We start from the raw sequence: 23,444 nt of genomic DNA on the forward strand, positions 1-23,444 counted from the left end.
TCTTCTCTGTTAGATTGCTTTTTGACATTATTTTATCCCATTAAACACAGTCTATTTTCCATTACATAATTCTTTCTCCTTGTGCATATACCTTCAGAAGTTCTATCAGACTACACTATTCCACTTTTAGATGGGTCTTTTTGTACATGATATTATATTCTCTAACCTGAACATTATCCATGTCTAGGCAATGTGAATTTGTACATGCAAAGATAAGTAATTTAGAATTCCTGGAGATATTATGTAGATTCTTTTGATTCCCATTTTATGGACTTTGGACTATTTTATGATTCAAACTAAGCCAGCTATGTTCTCCAAAAAGGTTTTATGAAATCTCTGCAATGATTAGATGATCTGTTGCTAACTTAGCAAACAAGTGTGTATAATGGATTCTTCTTCAGGCTAACAAATGCTCTATGGTGCTTGCTGCCCGACCTTCGTATGTGTGTGTGTACATGTGTGCAAGTGTACATGTCCATGAATGTACAAATATTTTTTAAGCTTAACTACTTTGTTTTGAAATTTTAACTTCATCTGCTACTTACCATTGGGCAAGTGTGATTTTTCTTTTCACTATCATTTGTACACATTTAATTTTTATGACATATAAATTTGTTGAACAGAGAAACCATGATTTGCCTAGTCACTACTACCCATGATACTAGCTTAGTGCTTTGAATATGACCAAAACAGTTACGATGAGCAGGAAGTTAGGATGTTTTGTTTTGTATTCCAGATTTGGTGCATTTGACTTGCATGTCTTCTAAAACAGCAAGAGAAGATTTAGAAGGAGTAGTACAGAAATTGTTTACTCCATATACAGAAATAGCAGGTAAGAAAATGTATTATTTGTGATAAAAAGTTGATGTAACATGATATTCCTCTTAGCTATGTCATGAACTAAACTAAATGTGAACAAAAGTTCAGTACTCAGCAATAACTCTCACATAGTTATTTACTAAGGGGTCTGAACATAAATAAGAAGAGAAATATTCATTCTTTAATTTTAAAGGAAAATAATCACATATATAGAAAAAACATCACTGTCAATATATGCATATATTCTTGCATGTCCAGGGCTGAAAAAAAAAAAGACTGTTGTGAAATTTCTCAGTTGATTTTTGTAAGATTAAAGACACTTTTTATAACAATGTTTGTTTTACAGAATTTTTATGAAAAGGCGTGCTTTCCTGTGCCAAAATATACTTTTAAAATAAAATGTTTATTCAACTTTCACAAGATAATTGGTATTGCCAATATTAATTGGCAAATATATAAGTCCTTACTATTAAATAATTATCTTTAAATGCCAAATACTTAGCTCTACAAATTATGTTTCTTACTCATAGTTATAAAGAATACTTTCCCACTTTCAATTTTTAAAAATCATCCCCCTCTGCCTTACGAAGGTACAACTAAGTAATAGCTCTGAATGAAACAAATACCTCATATAGTATGTGAGAGATCAAAAATATAGTTGACAGGTATTCTTTGTGTATTTGAAGTGAAAGTAATTTTTATTAAAGAATTTTCATGTTCATTTAAATCCCTTCACTTTCATCCATTCTTCCATTGTCATTTTCTTTAAATGATGCATTTATTTAGATGGCCAGGTATTTGTTTTTACTCCTGAATGTTCTGTTTATTTTAATCTTTTGTGTGTTGTTTACTTTCTTAATGCAGAGATGATACAGAGTAGGACATAAACATTTTTATATAAGACAAAGTTTTCCATTTTTAGCTGCTAATGTAAATATAATTTCTTTTTTTAAATCCTAGGTGAATTAATTCTTTCAATCTAAAAAACTTCACTTTGGTTTAGATTTAGTTTGTTTATTTACATTTTTATTTGAAAGTATCATATAAATGTTTGAGTTACTATTAAAAATTTGACTGCAAAGTTATAATAAATAGTAATCACTTTCTTCAAACTCATATAGACTCATAGTTTTATCTTTAGATTTTAATTGTATCTGTAGTTTTCTCAAAAGAAGCATGAATATTTTTCTCATTTCTGAAAATTTTCATAGTATCTCTGTTATAATTTTAGTTTGTTACTATCCCAAACAATACAATAAACATTCCATTATTCTTCACTTTTTAAATGCTTTTAATTTTCTGGTTTACAGATTCAAGTTGGCAGAAATTACTTGTTCCTACCTAGCATCCACTAGCCATTTTAGATTTTTATGATTAATCTTAATGGTTAAAGTGATCCCAGTTTGAAATGATGTATTGTTTGGAACCTGAGTGAAATTCTTTAGTAAGAAGTATGCTGGAGTGGTCTTCGGGTGCACCGAGGCACTTCCAAGCTAGTTTTCACTGACACATAGGCCTTTTTATCATCAGGATGAGGTGGTGGTCATATTTTAATTAAAATGTCAGAACGAATACTGTTGGAGTTATTGAAAATGAATCACCTGATAAAGTGAGCACTGGGCCATGGCAGGTCAAAGAGGCAAAGTCACCTGCAGAAGGGACTCAATTCATTTTCCTGCCTCAATGAAGAAGAAGGAACTTTATAAGAAACATGAACCTTTCTACAATAAAGCACGACCTTCTCTAACAAAAGCTTGTATTTTTACAGGCTCTTAGTATATTTTGATTATTTGACAATCACCTGAAACTTTGTGATTTAAATTATTATAAATATTTTTGCTGAAACATGTAGCAACAGAATAATGTTGTATGGCCTTGTTTTGTCCCAGCTGAGTTTTGAGTTCCACGTGGTATTATGTGTCATAAGCCTTTATAAAAATCAGCGTAATCACCTAACAAGGAAGTTGATTTTATGAAAAGGATGATATTCTATTTACCACTGTACGACTGATTGGCAGTCTATATAGGGAACTGTAGTAAGCTTCGAAAGACAGTGCCTGTCTTTCTTACCTTTCCAGTTCATGGGTATCAGGCAGAGATTTTCAGAACTGCCCTCTGGAAAGAAATACTTGTCCTCCTAACCACCCATCAGGCTCTTTTAAGCACATCAAATATCTCTAAATCCTTCTCTATTTTTAGCCTAAAGAAATATCAAATGTTTTATGCTTAATGAGCCTCATTCTGTAGAATGAAAAATGAGGTGATTGCTTACACTTCATTTTCTTGTTTAGAGTCTAAAATATCCTTGTAAACACTGAGAGGTGATAAAGTGAACAGTATGTGTGTCTTACTTGCAGAGCTTTTCTGATTTCTTATTTTATTCAGAAATAGAAGATTTTTCAATACAGAGTAAAACTATATTTTAGTACAGTATTTTAAAATGTCTGAAATGTAATATCACAATATCATCTTTTTTCCCCCTCCTTTCTGCCTGGTAGATGGAGTTGCCTCATTTTGTTGTAGTCATTTCTCTCTCTAAGGGCAGTGCTTTCCTTAAAACAAATTTCCTTCGTAGATAAAGTGTGCATTTGGTGGCTGGTAAGAGTAGTAAATATTTGTTGTATCAGGAAATCAAATGTCCTATCTTTTTAAATTATTTTTATTTTTAGTAATTACAGTTTGTATCCCCCCTGTACCTCCCTCCCTCCTCTCCTCCCTATCCTCCCCTCCTTCCCTTTTTCCCACCTATGCCCCTCCCCCAGTCCACTGGAAAGAGAGGTCCTCCTCCCCTTCCTTCTGATCCTAGTCTATCAGGTCTCATCAGGAGTAGCTGTATTGTCTTCTTCTATGTCCTGATAAGGCTGATCCCCCCACTCAGGGGGAGGTGATCAAAGAGCAGGCCAATCAGATTATGTCAGAGGCAGTCCCTGTTCCTATTACTATGAAACCCACTTGGACACTGAACTGCCATGGGCTACATCTGTGCAGGGGTTCTAGGCCATCTCCATGAGAGGTCCTTGGTTGAAGTATCAGTTTCAGAAAAGACTCCTGTGCCCAGACTTTTGGGTTTTGTTATTCTCCTTGTGGAGCACATGTCCTCTCCAGGTCGTACTCACTTCTTTTATAAGCTAAGTGCTACCCGCTATCCTTTCACGGAGCAATTCAGGCTAAAAGCAATACCTGCAGAGTTGGGAATATTAAATATATTTTATTTGGAATTTCAAGCAGTTTTTGTCAGCTCTGACATACTAAGACTCATAACCAAACCTTCGGCAGAATGCAGGGAATCATATGAAAGAAGGGGGAGTTTGTATGACGTGGAAAGGATAGGAGCTCCACAAGGACCAAATATATCTGGGCACAGGAGTCTTTTCTGAAACTGATCCTCCAACCAAGGACTACTCATGGAGATGGCCTAGAACCCCTGCACAGATGTAGGGGTTCTAGGCCATCTCCATGAGTAGTCCAAGGACCATGTATGGATATAACCTAGAACCTCCACTCAGATGTAGCCTGTGGTAGCTCAGTAACCAATTGGTTTCCCAAAGTGAGGGGAACAAGGACTATTTCTAACAGGAACTCAATGACTGGCTCTTTGGTCTCCCCACCCCCGAAGGGAGGAGCAGTCCTGTTAGGCCACAGAGGAGGGCTTTTCAGCCAGTCCTGAAGAAACCTGATAAAACAGGATCAGATGAATGGGGAGGAGGTCCCCCCTATCAGTGGACTTGGAAAGGGCCATGGTGGAGATGAGGGAGGGAGGGAGGGACTGGGAGGGAATGAGAGATCGGGACACGGGTGGGATACAGAGTTAATAAAATGTAACTGATAAAAAAATAATAATAATAAAATAAAATAAATTAAAAAAAAAAGATTCCCTGCACTTTGCCTAAAGTTTGGCTGTGAGTTCATGGTGGGTTTTTTTTTTTTTTCTCTTTCAGTTTTGTTTTGTTTTTTGTTTGTTTTCTTTTTTTACTTTCATTTGTTCAGGGACTTGAAGCAGCTTAACTATGTTAGCTTTTTTGCTGCCTACATGTGGGATGTGCTTATAGACATTTCTTCTTTTTATTTGGTTTGCCTTCTATTTTACGTGCTTTATTCGATACATACTCATGTTTAATTAACACAAAATCTTACTTTGTGTCACCTATTGCTTCCTTACTATGTCATATCATCTAACTGAAATGAGCTCAGCAACTCTAATCATTTTGACAATTATTTGTTTCAGAGTTCATATTATTTTTTGAGTTCTCTGTCTCTCTGTCTCTCTATGTGTCTCTCTTTCTGTCTTTCTCTCATATCTCTCTTTTATCTCTCTGCTGTTGACCTCCAAGAGAAATGAAGCAATTACATGTCTCTTGGAAAGTTCTAAGTCAAAGTTTAATGGCTTCCTTGTATCCATACCATTAATCTTCAGACCATATCAATTTTCACTCTCTACATGGTTTCTTGTCAAAGACTTAACCTTTGTGAAATCTCTTTCCTAAAATCTGTTGGACTTTTCATTTCCTCCATCTTTTATGTGATAAGACCTGTCCTCTGAGATAGAGCATTTAGGCTTATCTAATACATACCTAGATAGGACCTTAGCCCCATTGAAGACCTTCCACACTTTAGCTTACTTCCCTGCTGTACTGTTTTATGCCATAGCATGTAGGTGGCATTTCCTTGCAATATTTGATGCATGACTCCTAGTTGGTGTTTTCAATTAAATTGTCACAGTTTAGTGGAGTTAAACTCACTAGTCAATTTAATAAAAGACACATGATTATTGCTGCAAAACATCAGTTTCTTGCATTGTTTTGTTGCTTAGTAGTTTTTGCCATTTACTGTGTCCCCCTGGATGAATTAATGGTACCTCAGACTCAAATCCTAGCATCAGAAAGAGACCCTTGTAGCTGGAGAGAGGGCTCCGAAATTAAGAGTGTCAGCTCTTCCCAAAAACTTGGCTTCAATTGCCAGTACCCACATGAGAGCTCACAACCGTCTGTAACTCCAGATCCTGGAAGACTGTATGCCCTCTTCTAGCGTCTGCAGGCACCATGCATGCACTTCCTGCATAGACACATATACAGGCACAACACCTACCCCCATAAAATAAATAATTATAAAAAAATGTTAAATAAAAGCTCATTATAACATCACTTCTTTCACTCAATTGTCCCTTTCCACTAATAATTATGAATTGTTTACTACAAACTAAAAAAATAACATATTTGCTCTTCCTACAGTGGAAATATTTGAAATTAAATAAAATGTATTTATCTTGGGGATTAAGGCCCCCTTATTAATTGAATGACATATTTAGATAAAAGTTGCTCTATATTGTTTACTAATTCAGTAAGAATAGTAATTGTATAATTAGACTTTTAGCATTTTCTTTATGATTCACACTGTATCCCACAGAACTGGACTACTGTCTGTCATAAACATTTTTATTATTATGCTGAATTTCAATTTTGGGCAGAGTTGGGCTAGAGGAAATTATAATCAATGCGTATATTAACAGCAATATTTCTGTCTTCAATCAAAGAAAATTGAAAGTATAACATTTTAAAAAAGTGAGGCAAAGGGTGATCATCACTATCATAAGAAATAGGCTGTAGGAATTGAAGTTAATAAGATTGCGCCTTTCTATAAACACTTTCTAATTTTGATTATTGACAATATGTTAAAATCAATTCATAAATTATTTAGTGAATGTGCGCTGGACCCTGTATTAGAGGAAAAAATTAAAAATGGGAATCAAAACTAAAGCTACTCCATGTATGTACGTACATTGCCTAACATGCATAATGAATGCCTGCTGTTAAATGGGAGAACTTGTACTCAAAATGACATTCAACCTACTATCCTCATTTTATGGCAGTTTTGTTGTTGTTGTTGTTGTTTGTTTGTTTCTTGGTTCCCATTAATGTAGCATAAAGTATAAGAGTAAGAATTAGATCATATCATTTTAAATTCTCTATATATTTTAAGTAATATTTTAGAAGTATCATTCATATACCATAAAATTTTCACATTTCAGGTAAAAAAAACTACGTTTTAAAACAAAGAATTGCCTAAACATGCTAGAAACGCTGTAAAACCTTTCTGTTTCTGACCTCTGCCACAGAAACTCCATATCCATAAAGAGCCACCTGACCTCTGTCCCTAATCCCTCTCCCTGACCTCTAAGTAACCACAATTTCTATCTGTATTCACTATGCTTTTGATTATTTTGAATAATGTCATTTTAATATAATTAGCATCTTAAATGTATGTACTATTAAGTTACTAACTTATTAAGTTGTTTTTCTATGTGAAACATGATTTATGATATCTTTTAACTTTGGAGAGATAATTTAAGGGTGGGTATGATTGTAAGAACTTAACTATCTTGCTGTGTTCATTCATTTAATTATTTATTTGTATGTGCATGAAACACTGCAAATTTGGTCAGAGGACAAATTGAGTTGTTTCTCTCCTTCCATCATGTGAGTCCCAGAAGTAGCATGGTAACCATTGTAACCAATATCTTAACCTGCAGAGCCACCTTGCCAGTTTTTTAAAATAATTTTTTAAATCTAACTTGTCCTGGATTGAAAAGTCTTCAGTGTTTGAAATACCATGTACTTACCTTAGAGTTTGTAGTTTTCACATTCACTAATTATGTATATATAAATGTCTTGTTTACTATAATGTCTCATGGCATTTCTAGTATTTGGTCACCTAATATAGTAAATTATGTTTTTCAGTGTGATAAAATTTATTTCTACTATTAGATAATGAACAGGTTGAAAAGCCAAGAATTCTATGGGCACTCTACTTCAATATGAGAGATTCTTCAGATATCAGCAGAGATTGTTACAATGATTTACCATCCAATGTCTATGTGTTCTCTGGCCCAGACTGTGGTCTAGGAAATGATAATGCAGTCAAACAGGTAAGCCATTGGTATTCTTCAGTTTTGTATTAAAACCTGATGTAGTGGGATAAGTGAGAGGATTTTGCCTTTAAAGCATCTTCCTTTCTCTTTAATACCAATTGGTTCCAAAACACATTTTCTACAGTGCTACCTTAAATATACTTTATCAGATACTTTACCTCCTTGAATTATATAAGGAATTGTATAGACTTGTTTATGAGTAGTACTGTGCGAATAAAGAATGAAATTAGAAATAAACATTCTTAAAATTTTAAATGTCAGTATTCTCCCATTTTGCGTCTAATATAAACAGATTATTGGTGCATATTCTGCAAATATAGATGTTACCCTCCAACAACCTGAGCCATTTCTAACGGGAATAACTAGAAAAGTAGGTAAGATACAGTTGTACAGTGGTCCGATGCATTTCTAATCTTGGAAATGGATAATTTCATTTTACATAAGTAACCTAATTCTATCCATGCTTTGACTCAAGCCAGTGCCCCCAAAGCTGCTATTATAGTTTCCAAGAAGAATGTTAAATCCAAGTAGGCTAGTCCTAGGTAGAGCTGTGAAGAAGTACACACTTATTCTAGGGCCCCAAAGTACATTATGAATCCATTAAGCAGAAGATTCTTTTTATATACATATTATCTCTTTTTTCATTATTTATTTATTTATTTATTATTAGAATTTATTCATTTTATATCCTAATATAGCCCCCTCCCTTGTCTCCTCCCAGTCCCACACTCACTCACTCACTCTTCCCCCCTTATGCCTCTACTCTAGTCCACTGATAGATGAGGTCCTCCTCCCCTTATATCTGACCCTAGCCTATCAGGTCTCATCAGGACTGGCTGCATTGTCTTCCTGGCAAGGCTGCACCTCACCCTCAGGGGAGGTGATCAAAGAGCAGGCCACTGAGTTTATGACAGAGACAGTTACTGTTCCTATTACTAGGGAACCCACTTGGAGACTGAGTCTATGGGCTACATCTGAGTAAGGATTTTAGGTCCTCTCCATGAATGGTTGGGGTATCTGTCTCTGCAGGGTACACTGAGCCCAGAATTTTTGACCCTGTTGGTATCCTTGTGTAGCTCTTGTCCCTTCCAGGTCTTCTATCTGCCCCTTTTTTTCATAAGATTCCCTGCAGTCTGCCCAGAATTTAGCCAAGAATCTCAGCCTCTGCTTCAATACCCCGATCAGCAGAGTATTTCAGAGACTATCTGTGCTAGGCTCCTATTCTGCTCCTTGACTTCTCCAGCTTCCGATTTCTATTGCCTTTGCCCTTCTGAATGAGTATTCAGCATCTTCCTTAGGGTCTTCCTTCTTGTTTAGAGTCTTTAGGAGTATAGATTTTAGTATATTTATCCTATATTATATGTCCAACGTCCACGTATTAGTAAGTACAAACCATGTGTGTCTTTCTGCTTCTGGATTCAAGATGATCTTTTCTGGTTCCATCTGTATTTATCTGAAAATTTCAAGATTTCCTTGTATTTAATAGCTGAGTAGTATTCCATTATTTAAGTGTACCACAATTTCTGTATCCATTCCTCAGTTGTTTCCAGATTCTGGCTCTTATGAATAAACCTGCTAGGAACATAGTTGGGCAAGTGTCCTTGTTGTATGGTTGAGCATTTTTCAGGTATTTTTCGGGTATATGCCCAGGTATTTTTCGGGTATATGCCCAATGCAAGAGTGTTCCCCTTTCTCCACATCCTCTCCAGCATATGTTCTCACTTCAGTTTTTGATCATAGCTGTTCTGATGAGTATAAGGTGAAATCTCAGGGTCATTTTGATTTGAATTTCTCTGATGACGAAGGACCTTGAGCATTTCTTTAAGTGTTTCTCTGTCATTCCATGTTCCTCTATTGAGAATTCCCTGTTTAGCTCTGCATGAGACCTCCAGAATATCTTTTATTGTACAGTATTGTTTAAGCAATTCTGGGTTTTTTTTTTTGTTTTTCCGTATGAAATGGAGAATTGTTCTTTCAAGTTCTGTAAAGAATTGTGCTGGTATTTTGATGGGAACTGCATTGAATCAGTATATTGCTTTTGATTGGATGGCTATTATCACTATGCTAATCCTTCTGATTCATGAGCATGAAAGGAAGATCTTTTTTCATTTTCTGATTCTTCTTCAATTTCTTTCTTCATAGACTTGAAGTGTTTTTTTGTTTGTTTGTTTGCTTGTTTGTTTGTTTTTATACAGGTCTTTCAACTTGCTTGGTTAGAGTCACACCAAGATGCTTTGTATTATTTGTAACTGTTGTGAAGCATGTTGTTTCCCTAATTTCTTTCTCAGCTCATTCGTCTTTTGTCTATAGGGGTGTTCTGATTTTTTTTCAGTTAATTTTGTGTCCACCCACTTTGCTGAAGTTTTTTTGTTTTTGTTTGTGTTTTTTTTTTTTTTTATCAGCTGCATGCATTCTCTGATAGAAATTTTGGGGCCACTCATGTATATTATCATATCATCTTCGATTTGTATTCCTTTGATCTCCTTTAGTTGTCTTATTGCTCCTGCTAGGACTTCATGTACTATGTTGAAGAGATGTGGAGAGAATGTCCCTTGTCCCTAATTTCATTGTGATTGTTTTCAGTTTTGCCCTGGTTAGTTTGATGTTGGTTTCACAGAAAAGAATAACTTTCATAAGTTACATAAAATATAATGACAAAAATAACATTAATGTTCATTAGTGTGCTCATTGGCATGTTACATCATATATCCACTTGAGGAAAAATAATGCCATCTCAAATGATCATCTGCAATAATTATAAGTTCCCAATTTTTTCAGATAAATTGAGCTAATTCCAGTATATCATCGTCATGTGGTTATTTCAATCATTTGTTGATAACTTTTGCTTTCTAAATAAGGATTTTATTCTTGAAAGCTCTCAGAATATTATGGTTTTGTTTGTATAGAAAACATAGCCCCCAATCTGTAGGTGGTCGCTTTGTTTTGATGACGGTGTCCTTTGCTTTACAGAAGCTTTTCAGTTTCATGAGGTCCCATTTATTGGTTGTTGCTCTTAGAGCCTGTGCTGTTGGTGTTCTGTTCAGGAAGTTTTCCCCTCTACCAATGAGTTCTAGGGTATTTCCCACTTTTTTTTCAAGCCGATTTAATGTGTCTGGTTTTATGTTGAGGTCTTTGATCCACTTGGACTTCAGTTTTGTGCAGGGTGACAAGTATGGATCTATTTTCATTTTTCTACATGTAGACATCCAGTTAGACCAACACCATTTGTTGAAGATGCTATCTTTTTTCCATTGTATGGTTTTGGCGTCTTTGTCAAAGATCAGGTGTCCATAAGTGTGTGGGTTTATTTCTGGGTCCTCTGTTCGGTTCCATTGATCCACCATTCTGTTTCTATGCCAGTACCATGCAGTTTTTAAAACTGTTGCTCTATAGTACAACTTAAGATCAGGGATGGAGATACCTCCAGAAGATCTTTTATTGTAGAGGATTGTTTTAGCAATTCTGGGTTTCTTGTTATTCCATATGAAGTTGAGAATTTTCCTTTCCAGGTCTGTAAAGAATTGTGTTGGTAATTTGATGGGCATTGCATTGAATCTGTAGATTGCTTTTGGTAAGATGGCCATTTTTACTATGTTAATCCTACCAAGCCATGAGCATGGGAGATCTTTCCATCTTCTCATATCTTCTTCTAATTCTTTCTTCAGAGATTTGAAATTTTTTTCATACAAATCTTTGACTTCCTTGGTTAGGGTTACTCCGAGGTACCTTATGTCATTTGTGGCTATTGTGAAGGGAGTTGTTTCCTTAATTTCTTTCTCAGCCCTTTTGTCTTTTGTATACAGGAGGGCTACTGATTTCTTTGAGTTAATTTTGTATCCTGCCACTTTGCTGAAGGTGTTTATCAGCTGTAGGAAGCTAAAATGATACGCTCAGGATGCGAGGCTAAGCACTGCACTCAGGGTCAGCCGCTTTCGACCCAGAGAAGAGCATGTCTGATTGCATGCGGGTTGATGCCCCAGGTCCCGCCTCTGAGAAAAAGGTATGGGACGGGTCTGATGCTCTTTGGGTGGATGACACCTAAATGAATATCAGTACAAAGTCCCAATTTATTTCTAATATCAGAGATCAGACCTCTACTCTTGCCTGATGCGTCTAAAACAAAAAGGGGGAACTGTAGAGAGCTGCGGAATGCTATGCCTTAAAGATGGAGCTGGTTTCAGCCTTCCACCTTCCCGATGGTGAGTGCTCTCTGTCACGAACAACTCCACATTTGGCTAAGGCCGAGGATCTGGCTTGCTTCCATGTATGTGGACCTATCTGCATTGCCCACGTGGCACGCCTGGGTTGGCTACCCAGAGGCTATTTAAGCTGTGGGCTGGCTTTCCCCAGGGTCAGATGATTGTTCAAGGTTCCTGAATAAACTGCATTGAAAAAAAAAAAAGAAAAGAAAACATAGCCCCCTTAGAGTCGTAATATTTTTCTTTTTCAAGTAAGTCTACATTTTAACACTTGGAGATTTTTCAGTTTTCCTTGTTAGTGCATAGAGGTTGGATATGTAGATTTGAATTTTTTCTGAATATGTGACAGCTTATGATTTTACGATGCACAGGTGATGTACATACTGGTAACACTGCCTGTTCTGGTCTTTAGAAGCTATAAGTTCAAGTATATATGATGGTAAAGAACGGCTTATATGGTGGCATGTGATAGATGAGGAGAATGCCAGATTCAATTCAAAGACAAAGAGTACTTGGAGAGAGCATAATATTTTTACCTACACGGGATATAAACTTTTCATTTAAGGAGGTCCAAATAACCAATCCTTAGTGAAGCAAAACATAGGAGAACTTGAGGTTAAAAGAAATCATGCTAGGTAAGACCAAAAAAGTTAAGCCTGAAGGATTTTATAATATACTAGTTAGGACTGTAGATTTTCTCTTGTCAGTAATGGGGTGTTTTTAAGCTAGGAAGTAGCATAAAGTGAGTTTTGTTTTCCATAAGCCCCATTGAGAGTAGCTTAGAGATGGATTAAGGCAAGGTCCTTAAGGCAAAAAGAATACTTCAGTTTAGAAAATGTTGCAGTAGTCTCTTTGACAGGGGGTACATGCTTGAACTTTGTCAGTGGGAAAATTAATAGAGATTAAGAAGCAGAAAGGGACATGGCCATGATTTGGTATCTATTTATATAGAGCAAAGTAGAAAGAATAGAAATACAGGACAAAAAGGCCATCAGAGACAACTGAAATATGCAGTAGTAGAGACCTTGATGTAGGCCTTTGGGCCTCCGCCATAGGAGCCAGCTATCTCTATCAGAGACCTGTGGTGAATTCCTAAGGTGAAGAGCAAAACAAGCATCACTGGTATTTAATTACAGATATTCATAGTCGGCTGCACATTTGATTCACAGTTGTTAGTCATATTGTCAGTAAAAGTTTATATCATCTGATAGTTATTTTGTTATTGTCTTCATTTTATACTTATTTACATTGTTTCTATGATTTACATATACTACCCATATGTGTAAAATCATGCAATATTAATCTTCTTTTGCCTAGCATGTTTCATTTATCATTTAGTGTCCTTTAGGTAATGTTATCATAGATAAGAGGATTGGTTTCTTGTTTGTTGAGATTTTATAAGAAACTAGATGTTAAGTGTCCTCACGACAAATATCCAAACTGGTAGCTGTGAAGGCTTTTCTTTTTAAGTAGCATAAAAAGTATGTGGTGACATTTTGGCATTTTCAAAAGAAATTTTGATTTTTGTCACTCTGAGTTTGAGTCTACTTGTTTAATGTACTTTCCAAGTCCAAATGAAAGAATTTTTTAATTCATTTGATTTTGGAAATCATTGTACTATGATGTCAGGATGCTACTGTACGCATATACATATATGTTCAACTAAATTGTTTTAATTTTTAAATTTTATTTTATTTATATATTTATTTATTACAATTTATTCACTTTGTATCCCTGCTGCAGTCCCTTTCCTCATCTCCTCCCAGTCCCACCCACCGTCCCTTTTCTCCCACTATGCCCTTTCCCTAGTACCCTGATACGGGAGGTCCTCCTCCCCTTCTATCTGATCCTAGTCTATCAGGTCTCATCAGGACTGGCTGCATTATATTCCTCTGTGGCCTGGCAAGGCTGTATCCCCCCAGGGGGAGGTGATCAAAGAGCCAGCCACTAAGTTCATGTCAGAGACAGTCCCTGTACCCTTACTAGGGAACCCACTTGGAACCTGAGTAGCCATTTGGCTTCCTTTCAACAGTGGGTCTAGGTCTTCTCCATGCATGGTCTTTTATTGGAGTATCGGTCTCTGCAGACCCCCTGAGCCCAAGTATTTTGGCTCTGTTGTTCTCCTTGTGGAGTTCCTCTCCCCTCCAGGTCTTTCTGTCTCCCTCTTCTTCCATGAAGATTCCAGCACTCTTCCCAAAGTTTGGCTATGAGTCTCAGCGTGGGTAGAATCTTTCAGAAGTCTTATGTGGAAGGTCCGTGTCCTGTTCTTGTCTTTTCCTACTTCTGATGTCTATCCTGCTTGCCCCTTTGAATGAGGATTAATCATCTTCCCTAGGTTGCTCCTTTTTGTTTAGCTTCTTTAGGACTATAGATTTTAGTATGTTTATCCTATATCATGTGGCTAATATCCACTTTTAAGTGAGTATATATCATATATGTCTTTCTGCTTCTGGGTTACCTCACTCAGGATGATCTTTTCTAGTTCCCACCATTTGCCTGAAAATTTCATGATTTCCTTACAAGTATATATACACAGTGAATGTTTTGTTGAGATATATATGTATATATAATATATATGCTTAAAGCATACCTAAAAAACAAACTGCTTTCAAATCAGTAGTAAATGCAAAGAAATGGTTCTGTGAGTAAAATTACTTACATGAAAGCCCGATTACCTGAGTTCAAACCATGTTAGGAGGAAAGAACCAACTCCTGAAAGTTTTCTTCTGACCTCTACATTTGTGTTGTGGCACTTGTACACACACACCATACAGACACAATAAAAATTCAAAGCAACTTTAAAGTTTCAAATTTCCTCTTACTACACTTCTGCCAAACTCTAAGGAATATTATCTTTACTCAACTGATGAAGATGTCCAGATGGTGAATATTTTAGCTTGAACAGCCTGTTTACTTGTTATTGCAGCTCCTCAGCTCTGCCATTAAAGAGAAAAGGCAGCTATCGATAGTAGATAAGCTAATGTGAACTGTGTTTCAATAAACCTTTATTTACAAAAGCAAAATAGATGACCTTGTTATGTGCGTTATGACAAAAGTAGAAGCAAAATAGGAAACGATTATGTTCTTTAACACCTTGCAGTAGATTATAATGGATTCTCTCATATAGTGGATTATTTCCACTTGGGATATTTACTGAGTATTTGTTTATTATTAACATCATGTTCGCTTTTTTTTTTTATTCTCTTACCTTGTGCTGCTAAACTCAGCAACATGTAATGGTTGAAACCTTATTACATGAATTTAAGGATACTATTTTTTATGTAGTACCACAAATGCATATACATTCAAGCTGATGGCCAAAGTTAATTTATCCTTTCATCTTTGGCTAGGCTGAAACAGTTTTCCAGCAAATCTGCCCAAATGAAGACTTCTGTCCTGCCCCACCTAATCCTGAAGATATTGTCCTTGACGGAGATAGCTCACAGCAAGAAGCTTCAGAATGCAGTGCCATACCAGAAGCCAACTCAGAGACTCCCAAGGAAGCTATAGACCTGTGAAACCCAGAGGAGCCCTCTGAATAGTGGGTATGCGTCAGAATTAATATCCTACTTTGGAAATTCCTCATGGCTTCAAAGTCTTCTTGATAGATGAAATATTTGAAATCTTTTAAAAAGCAACAACCAATTGATAAGGTAAAATTACAGGAAGAAACAAGTGCTAGAAATCCAAAAAGAAAATTTTCTTCAAAGAAGGCATTTCTAGGAACATAAAACACTTATAAAGCACATTGACTAGCTTGTTTAAGATACCAAACCTGTGAGATTAGCAGGTGAAAAATATTAATGGACTGATTTCCAGAAATGTAGTTTTGATCTGAAAGAGATCCTATGCATTGTTAATAATTATGTGGTGTTCATATACATTTATTTGACACTTGGGATCGTTTTGGTTGAAAGCCACATCTGGAGGGTCAGCCCATATCCTTATTTTGGTTATTTGAATTATATTTTCATTCTGGGTATGATATTACAGATAAAAGTACATGTAAATACAGTGGAGTAAAGGTAAACTGCCATGATCTGTCCAGGGGCCTATATTTGGAGTAAAAGTTGGTTTTATTTTCTGTGTTAACTGAAAAATGTTAATACTAAGGTGTTTAGATATTTTGCTAGTCACAATTTCTTAGTAATTAGTGATTTGGATAGAAATCATATACACACTGGCTAAAGTTCAAAGATGAAGAAATGGAAGAATAGAAGCAAACATTTGGATAAGAACAGTGGTCCTTCATCATTCTATTAAGTCAAGTAACTGAAGCACTAACTCTTTGTCCACAGAATAAATTTGATCATATCTATTCTACTCAAAATCCTAGGCATTGCTTAACTTCTTATCTTCAGTTTCTCCAGATACAACATAGAATACTATGCCTGCTATATCAGAGTCGTTATAAAGACAAATTCAGTTCCTTCTTTAGAATGGTTCTTCTGGAAAAATACTGTTTAGGAACTTTCTGATTGATCTGTGAATAAATATCAAACAAGCCTTATAATCGCAGTGTCATATTTATTGCCGTCAATGTTTAATGTAAGTCTGTTTCCTAAACTCATTAATAATTGGTGGAATGGTAGGTTTTGAAGTTTTAGGAATACTATATAAATTCATATTCTTCTAGCAACTAACTCTGAAACCATCAAGAACTGAACAAAGTTTGACAATTAATAAATTGCAACACACACTTTACATGGAAAGATGAGGGCTCTACATTGGCAGCAAACCTATTTGCAAGGCCTGCATGTAAATATCTACAGACTCTAGTAGTCTACTTTCTTTGAGCAATAGTTTAGACCTAGAACTGCCTGTAAATAAATAATAAATCAACCCAGTGCTTCCTGTCAGGGAGCCAAGGATCTAGTGAAATTCACAGAGTTCCCCATGTGCACCTAGAGAACTGACCTGGCTAGGGTTCAGAGAGGATCTTTTCTTTTTTCCTTTTTTAAAATTATATATATATTACAATTTATTCATTATATATCCTGATTGAAGCCCCCTCCCTCAATTCCTCCCAGTCCCATCCTCCCATACTCGGCCCCCCATCCCTTTCCCATAGTTCCACAGGAAGGGGAGTTCTTCTCTGCCATCTGCCCATAGCTTATTAAGTCTCATCAGTACTGCCTAGATCCCCTATCTCTGTGGACTGGCAAGGCCACATCGCAAGGGACAAGTGATCAAAGAGCAGGCATAACAGAGGCATCCCCTGCTCTCCTTGCTAGGGAACCCACTTGGAGACTGAGCTGCCTGCAGGCTACCTCTAAGCAAGGGGTTTAGATCCTCTCGTGCATGGTCCTTTGTTGTTGCATCAGCCTCTGCAAGACCCCCTGAGTTCAGATTTTTGAGTTTTTTTGGTCTCCTTGTAAGGCTCCTGACCCTTCTGTGTCCATTTGTCCTCCCCTTCTTCCATAAGAGTGTGCTCTGTCCAAAGTTTGGCTGTGAATCTCAGCATCTGCTTTGATCTCCTGTTGGGTGGAGCCTTTGGACCCTCTATAGTAGGCTCCCATCCTGTTACCTTTCTTCCACCACTTCTGTCTGTCCTGTTTGCCATTCTGAATGAGATTTAAAAACATTCTCACTAGGGTCCTCCTTGTTGTTTAGCATTTTTAGGTCTGTAGATTTTAGCAGGGCTAATATCTGCCTTTAAGTGAGAGTATACCATATATGTCTTCCTGGTGTCAGAAAGGATCTTAAAGGAAGCTCCCAGCACATATTCTTGAGAAATGCTGACCCCTCCAGATTGAGTTGAATTGAGAAAAAAGAAAAAAACTTCTCAGAGTTGCCAGCTGTTCCTCTCAGGCTGCTTCCACCTCCCATTGTACAGCCCTTTCCTTCTCTGTAGTACCCTTTCCCTTTTATAATGCCACACATATCAGGGACAGAATCACATAATAACCTACTTTGCCACAAAGCTTCAGTTCTTAAGTGAGCTGTTGTTTACTGAAGCCCAATTAGGGCATGCACTAAATGCCAAGTATGCAACTGTAATGTACCAGGAATTGGTCCTGCCTCTCCATACCAGCAATATGAACATTTCTCTCAGATGAGAATGTTAAGGTGGAATACAATCAGTTATGTTGCACCAATAAAGAAGTTATACTTTGTTAATAATCTTAGAGTTAAGGCCATCTAAATGCAGCATGCATATTTATCTAAGGAGAAAATTAGGCTAGATAGGCTTCTAATAACTAGAGAACTTTGAAAACTGCAACTGTGTAAATTGTAGAGTAATACAGAAAGATTTTTGGTTTAATGGCCCACCTCATTTTGTATCTTCTTTCATCCGCTTGATGCAATCAGAAAAATCTTTCTCTAGGTCATTAACTAAACATATTGTTGAAATGCTTAAAGTTCCTGACTATGATTCATATGCCTTTAATGCCACAAATCTGTCTTTAAAAATTATAGACAATTCTACCTATTTCTTGTTGCCTCAGAGTATAATACTGAACATTAAAAAGACGATTTTCTTTTATTTTCTTAATTACTGCTTAATACTTGTTTTTACTATTTTAAGTTCAAAACAACACCAACAACAAACCTTCAGGTAATGTTGTAGAAATGTTAGTCTAAAGTTGTATGAATAAAATTGATGTTTTATATAATTCTAATATTTCAGTAATTTCAAATTTTGATGTTGCTGTTATCAAAATTTTTACTTGTTTGTTCAAAGTACTTAAATATGCATGGCTGTATCTTAGTAACCAAAACATTGTATCATTAATTTAAGTGATAAGATCCAATAACTCTGTATTGCTTTTGTATATTTTTTCCACTTGGTATGCTTGCCCAAGAAAACATATGTAATAGATGTCAATTTCTATTTACTTTTCTTTAGTAAAATTGCTATTATCATAGGTAACTTCTAGTATAGTGGAAGTTTCTAAAATAATATCCACAATTATAATGTCGTTATTAATTTCTGGCAAGAATGTTTTTAGATTTGTCTGCTTTAAATATTGTTACCTAGTTCCTAAATAATATCAATCATTTAAGGAATTAAAACTGTTTTCTTGCAAATTACTTATTTACTGCTACTGGTATTGAATAATTTGTCTTTTGCTCAGTAAAATTTCTTATATGTATTTTTAAAAGCATGAATATATAATAATTTGCACACTGTAATGGGGAATTTTCAGAGGAAATAAAGACTTTTCAATGCCTTTCCACTGTAGTGGCCTATTTTTACATATTTGGATTTTTTGTGTAGGGCTAGAAATGTAGCTCAATGGTAGAGACTTTGCTTACAGTGTACCTTCTGGAACGTTAAGTTGTAGCTAGCCTACCATCTAGTACTTCCACTCGTCATAGAAGGTTTTCTTAACTTATAGGCAGTTCTGTATATCTATATGTACTGATTGTCACTTAATAAGTATTCTTTAATAGAAGACTGACTTAAATTACTGTGTATTGAGTAGTATAAAATTCTAATCCCAAACACCACTTTAAAATATATAAATGCCAAGAACAGAAAGATTGTCTTGGATCTAACTTAGTTTTCTGCTCTTCTACTGTTATTTAAATAGTTGTCAGCTGTGTGTTACCTACCTACTGTGGTAAATTTTTTATGAGAAGCTATCAAATTTTGCATGGCTTTGATTTATTCAGCAAAATGTTCTAGATGCCAACATTAATGTCATTATCAAGTAAATGCAGATGGTAGTTTATCCTGAGATTAGTAGTATGAAGGCTGTAAAACATAATCTGTGACTTTATGATACATTCATTGATCACCTACAACCTGCTTTCAACTTTTGCAGGAAGAGAAACCAAAATGATTTTTTCTGTTTGGTGATAAGCACGGGAAATGTGTTTCTCTTAGGTGTTTCAGTCTCTTAACCACTTATTTGCAGTAGGAAAAATGATTGCTTCTATTCTTTTTATGCAGAAATAACTCATTAAACTGTTTTTTCTTGAATGAAATAATCAGAGAATAGTGATATTTTTGTCAACTCCAAGTAGTTCATGAAGTTCCTCAAATAGAACATACTCAAAAGCTAACCGGAACTCCTGAAAAACGGGCAATTTATCTGTGAGATTATTAATAAATCAGGTTTCCAAATGCTAAGGTTAATTTAATTTTTAAGCAATTAGCTGTATTATCCTTCAAGCACCTTGGAGCTCCTCGAGTATTCCTAGTCTTTAAAAAGGTGCTTGAATTGTGTTTAATGATAGCTGTGTAAAACACCATGCAGTTTAACACTTGGCATCCCAAGTCACATTTTGAAGGTTATGTTCTTGTCATTAGTGCTATTTTGCTGTAGACATCATTGAGAAGTCCTTGCCCTAAAAGTTACTGTGTCTGCTCTTTGGTGATGATGACTCTTAGGACCCTTTCAGTGGCAGTCATTAGTACTTAAATTCTAGTAGATAGACTATAGACTCTTTTTGCCTATCACTATAAGATTTATTCTGGTAACTCCTGTTAGTTGCTTATATAAATCCTCTTTCTACAGTGGACAGTTGAACCTCAAAGGAAAATTAACTACTAATGTACATTGTTGTTGATGGAGAAATAGCACTGTTGACTACTGAGGATTTTCATGTGTGGTGGAAAAGTACATCATCAGGTCAGCAGAAGACTATTGATAGAGCTTAAAATGAAATACCAGCTCTTGGTTTTCTATTCCTATTTTAATATATATTAAAAACTTACTTTTTAAAGTACTACCAATATAAATTTCTCTTATATAAGAGGAAAGTTTTGGTTGGTTGGTTTGTTGGTTGATTGGTTGGTAGGTTGGTTGGTTGGTTTTAGGCAGGATCTCACTGTGTATCCTTAGATGGCCTGGAAATCCCTATTGACACAAGACTGCCCTTTAGCTCAGAGATCATCTGCCTCTGCCTCCTCAGTGCTAGGACTAAAGGCATGCATGACCACACCTAGCAAAAGTAAACTTTTTAAATTAAATCTTATTTTTTGAGTTCATACATAAACTTTATATTTACATCACTTTTTTTTCCTTCACCTGTGTCCCTATCTATTCTCATATTTGTAACATCATTAATTATTATTGTTACACACACAACCCAACCTCCTGAGGCCATTTAGTGTTGCTTATATGTGCTACCTTGGACCACTTGTGTTGGGAAAACCTATCAGGAAGCTCATCCCTGGAGAATACCTATTCTCCCTTCTCATCCGTCATTGATTGCCTTTAGTACTTCATGTAGGAGTGGGACCTTGTGGAATTTACCCAGTAGATACTGGCATGTCAGCTGATGGTGTCATTATGTAGATCTTGTTTAGCAACTATATAGTTGAGATTTCATCAGTGCAGCATTCCTATCATATCAAGGAAACACTGTCTAACAGCAACTGTTCTGGTCCACCTCTTCTATGAGTTTCTCTGTGCCTTATGTATAGGAGTTGTGTTTTAGATGTATCATTTGGCACTTGACATCCCATGATAGTCTGCCTCATAGTAGGAATAAAGATAAGTCAACTACTTTGACATTGTTATTGATGTGCCAGTAACGCTTTCAAAGTTTTGACTCACATGCATGACTGGAGGGGCAGCACTAATTGAACACAGGGTAGTTGAATTTAAGAAGAGGATACGACAGAAAGATGGGCACAAGATTGATTGGAAACTAGTGAGGAGCTGGAGAGAAGTGTCACCACTCTAGAGGTGGTGGAAACTGTAAGAATGGAGTTGATAAATAAAGTAGACTAAAGCCTCATGTACCAACTGTATTCAGAATATCAGACAATTTAAACTCTTGAGGGTTAAGAGAAATCACGAGTAAAGTTCTCATGAGCTTAAGTTGTATAAAATCACAAGGAAAAGCCACATGTGGCTAAAACATGTTTTTCCATAAAGGCGTATAAAGGATGGTTTAAACATTAAATTGATTAACAGCAAGGAGAAATAAGAAGTAATCTGAAACTAACTACTGTCTGATACACCAGGGAAGATATGAGACCAGTCTAGGAACAATTCCATGATTTGAAGAAACTGAGCTCTCAAAACTGTTTATTTTTCTTCTCATAAGCACTCAGAATTTTCCTCACACGATATCATTCCTGGACCATGTTCCAGTTGGGCTGTACTGGTAGATGAATAAAATGCATTGTTTAAATCTATGAGATTTTCAAGGAATAAAACGTGTTTTGGAAATTTAACCATTTAAGCCAATAATAACAATAATAATACTCCCTCTCAGTAGTTGAACTCTACCAGTATACCAGCCTGGGGCTAGACTTTGCAGAGTTTATTAAGATAATAGTAATAAGTATGGTGAGTATGAAGAGGAAAACTAGTCACACATCTGTATCTAACTTGGTAATACCTTTTTATAGGAGGGATAGATTGCCATTACCTACCAAGACATTAAGTACAGATAGCCTGTTATCTAGTACTTCCAATTCCCATAATTGTTTTACCAACAAACCAAATAATCCAATTAAAAAACCATTGCTCAGCATTGGCTGGTTGTTTTGTTTATCATACAGAGAACAAATGGCATGTTTACACAAACTTGAAACAGGTCGTGCATAGAATAAACATACGATGCAATGTCCGGATTGAAATGTTCTTCTGTTTCTTTCAGTGATTGACTTCCTCCCTGTTTGACTGTATCTTCCTGTAGATCTTTACAGATTTCATTAATTTCCTCCATTACCATACTCGTAAGTCATCTTCTTGAGTTTCAGTTGTGTTAGGGTATCCAAGGCTGCTTGCCTTTGGATAAGTGGGTTCTTGAGATGCCATAATCCTTTGGCTTTCGTTGACTTTGTTTTTATGCTGGCCTTTACCATCTGGTTGTCTATGGCGTTAGCTGGTAGTTTCTGGTGCCTGCTGTAGTCATGGTGGTGGGTGGGATGCAGTTCAGGGAAAATCCTGGGCAGGAAACTGGATGTTACCACGTGAACTCTCTTCAGAGTGTTGGTTATGGTCTGACTGGCGGCTGGTTCCATGGAATTGCAGTGGCTCTCCTTAGATATTTGATCATGTGGACTAACTAGACTCCCCAGGAGCCTAGGGAAATTCCGGAGACAGCTGTCCCTCCACAGGCTTTCTTGTTCTGAAGTTAATGAGCTTCAGCTACCTAGACACTGTGATCAGAAACTGTGTTTGCTGGGCACAGCCATCTTGATGCCTTTCCTTTCTTGGTAGTCAATTATTGTATTAAGCTGTAGTAACAAGAGCAAAAAGACACACATACACAGAAAGGTGAAATGTTGAAAGAACATACTGAAAGAAAAAATAATGGCAAAACATTTGTTCAAAACTGTATCTCAAATCATTTGTAATAGAAGACCAAAGAAAATGAAGTGTAAATTACTATTTTAAAGAATTGCACTCATTAATTCTAGTAGCTGTAGGTGTCTACACAGGATCTAGCCAGTCTTCTATGGACAAGGAATGTGCTTATTAGGAGGCCTAGGAAGCCTAACTGAGGAGCTGTTGAAAGTTGATAGCTTCAAGGGAAAGACAGATTTCTAAGGGTATGGCTCTTGGTAGGTCAGCCACACTCACGTGGAT

General features: G+C 36.1%; 1 protein-coding gene across 2 annotated transcripts in view; it reads left to right on the forward strand.

The window, feature by feature from the left end:
- The window catches only part of Chm (CHM Rab escort protein), a 154,982-nt gene extending 135,861 nt beyond the window's left edge, over positions 1–19,121 (forward strand). For both annotated transcript variants that reach the window (XM_060375685.1, XM_060375686.1), the window contains 3 exons: positions 737–832; positions 7,581–7,741; positions 15,294–19,121. In XM_060375685.1, coding sequence (XP_060231668.1) covers positions 737–832; positions 7,581–7,741; positions 15,294–15,461 — 425 coding nt within the window. In that variant the 3' untranslated portion in view covers positions 15,462–19,121. The remainder of the gene's footprint in view (positions 1–736; positions 833–7,580; positions 7,742–15,293) is intronic.
- Positions 19,122–23,444: the final 4,323 nt, after the last annotated feature.

The sequence above is a fragment of the Meriones unguiculatus genome, chromosome X (genome assembly GCF_030254825.1).
Source record: "Meriones unguiculatus strain TT.TT164.6M chromosome X, Bangor_MerUng_6.1, whole genome shotgun sequence".
NCBI lineage: Eukaryota > Metazoa > Chordata > Mammalia > Rodentia > Muridae > Meriones > Meriones unguiculatus.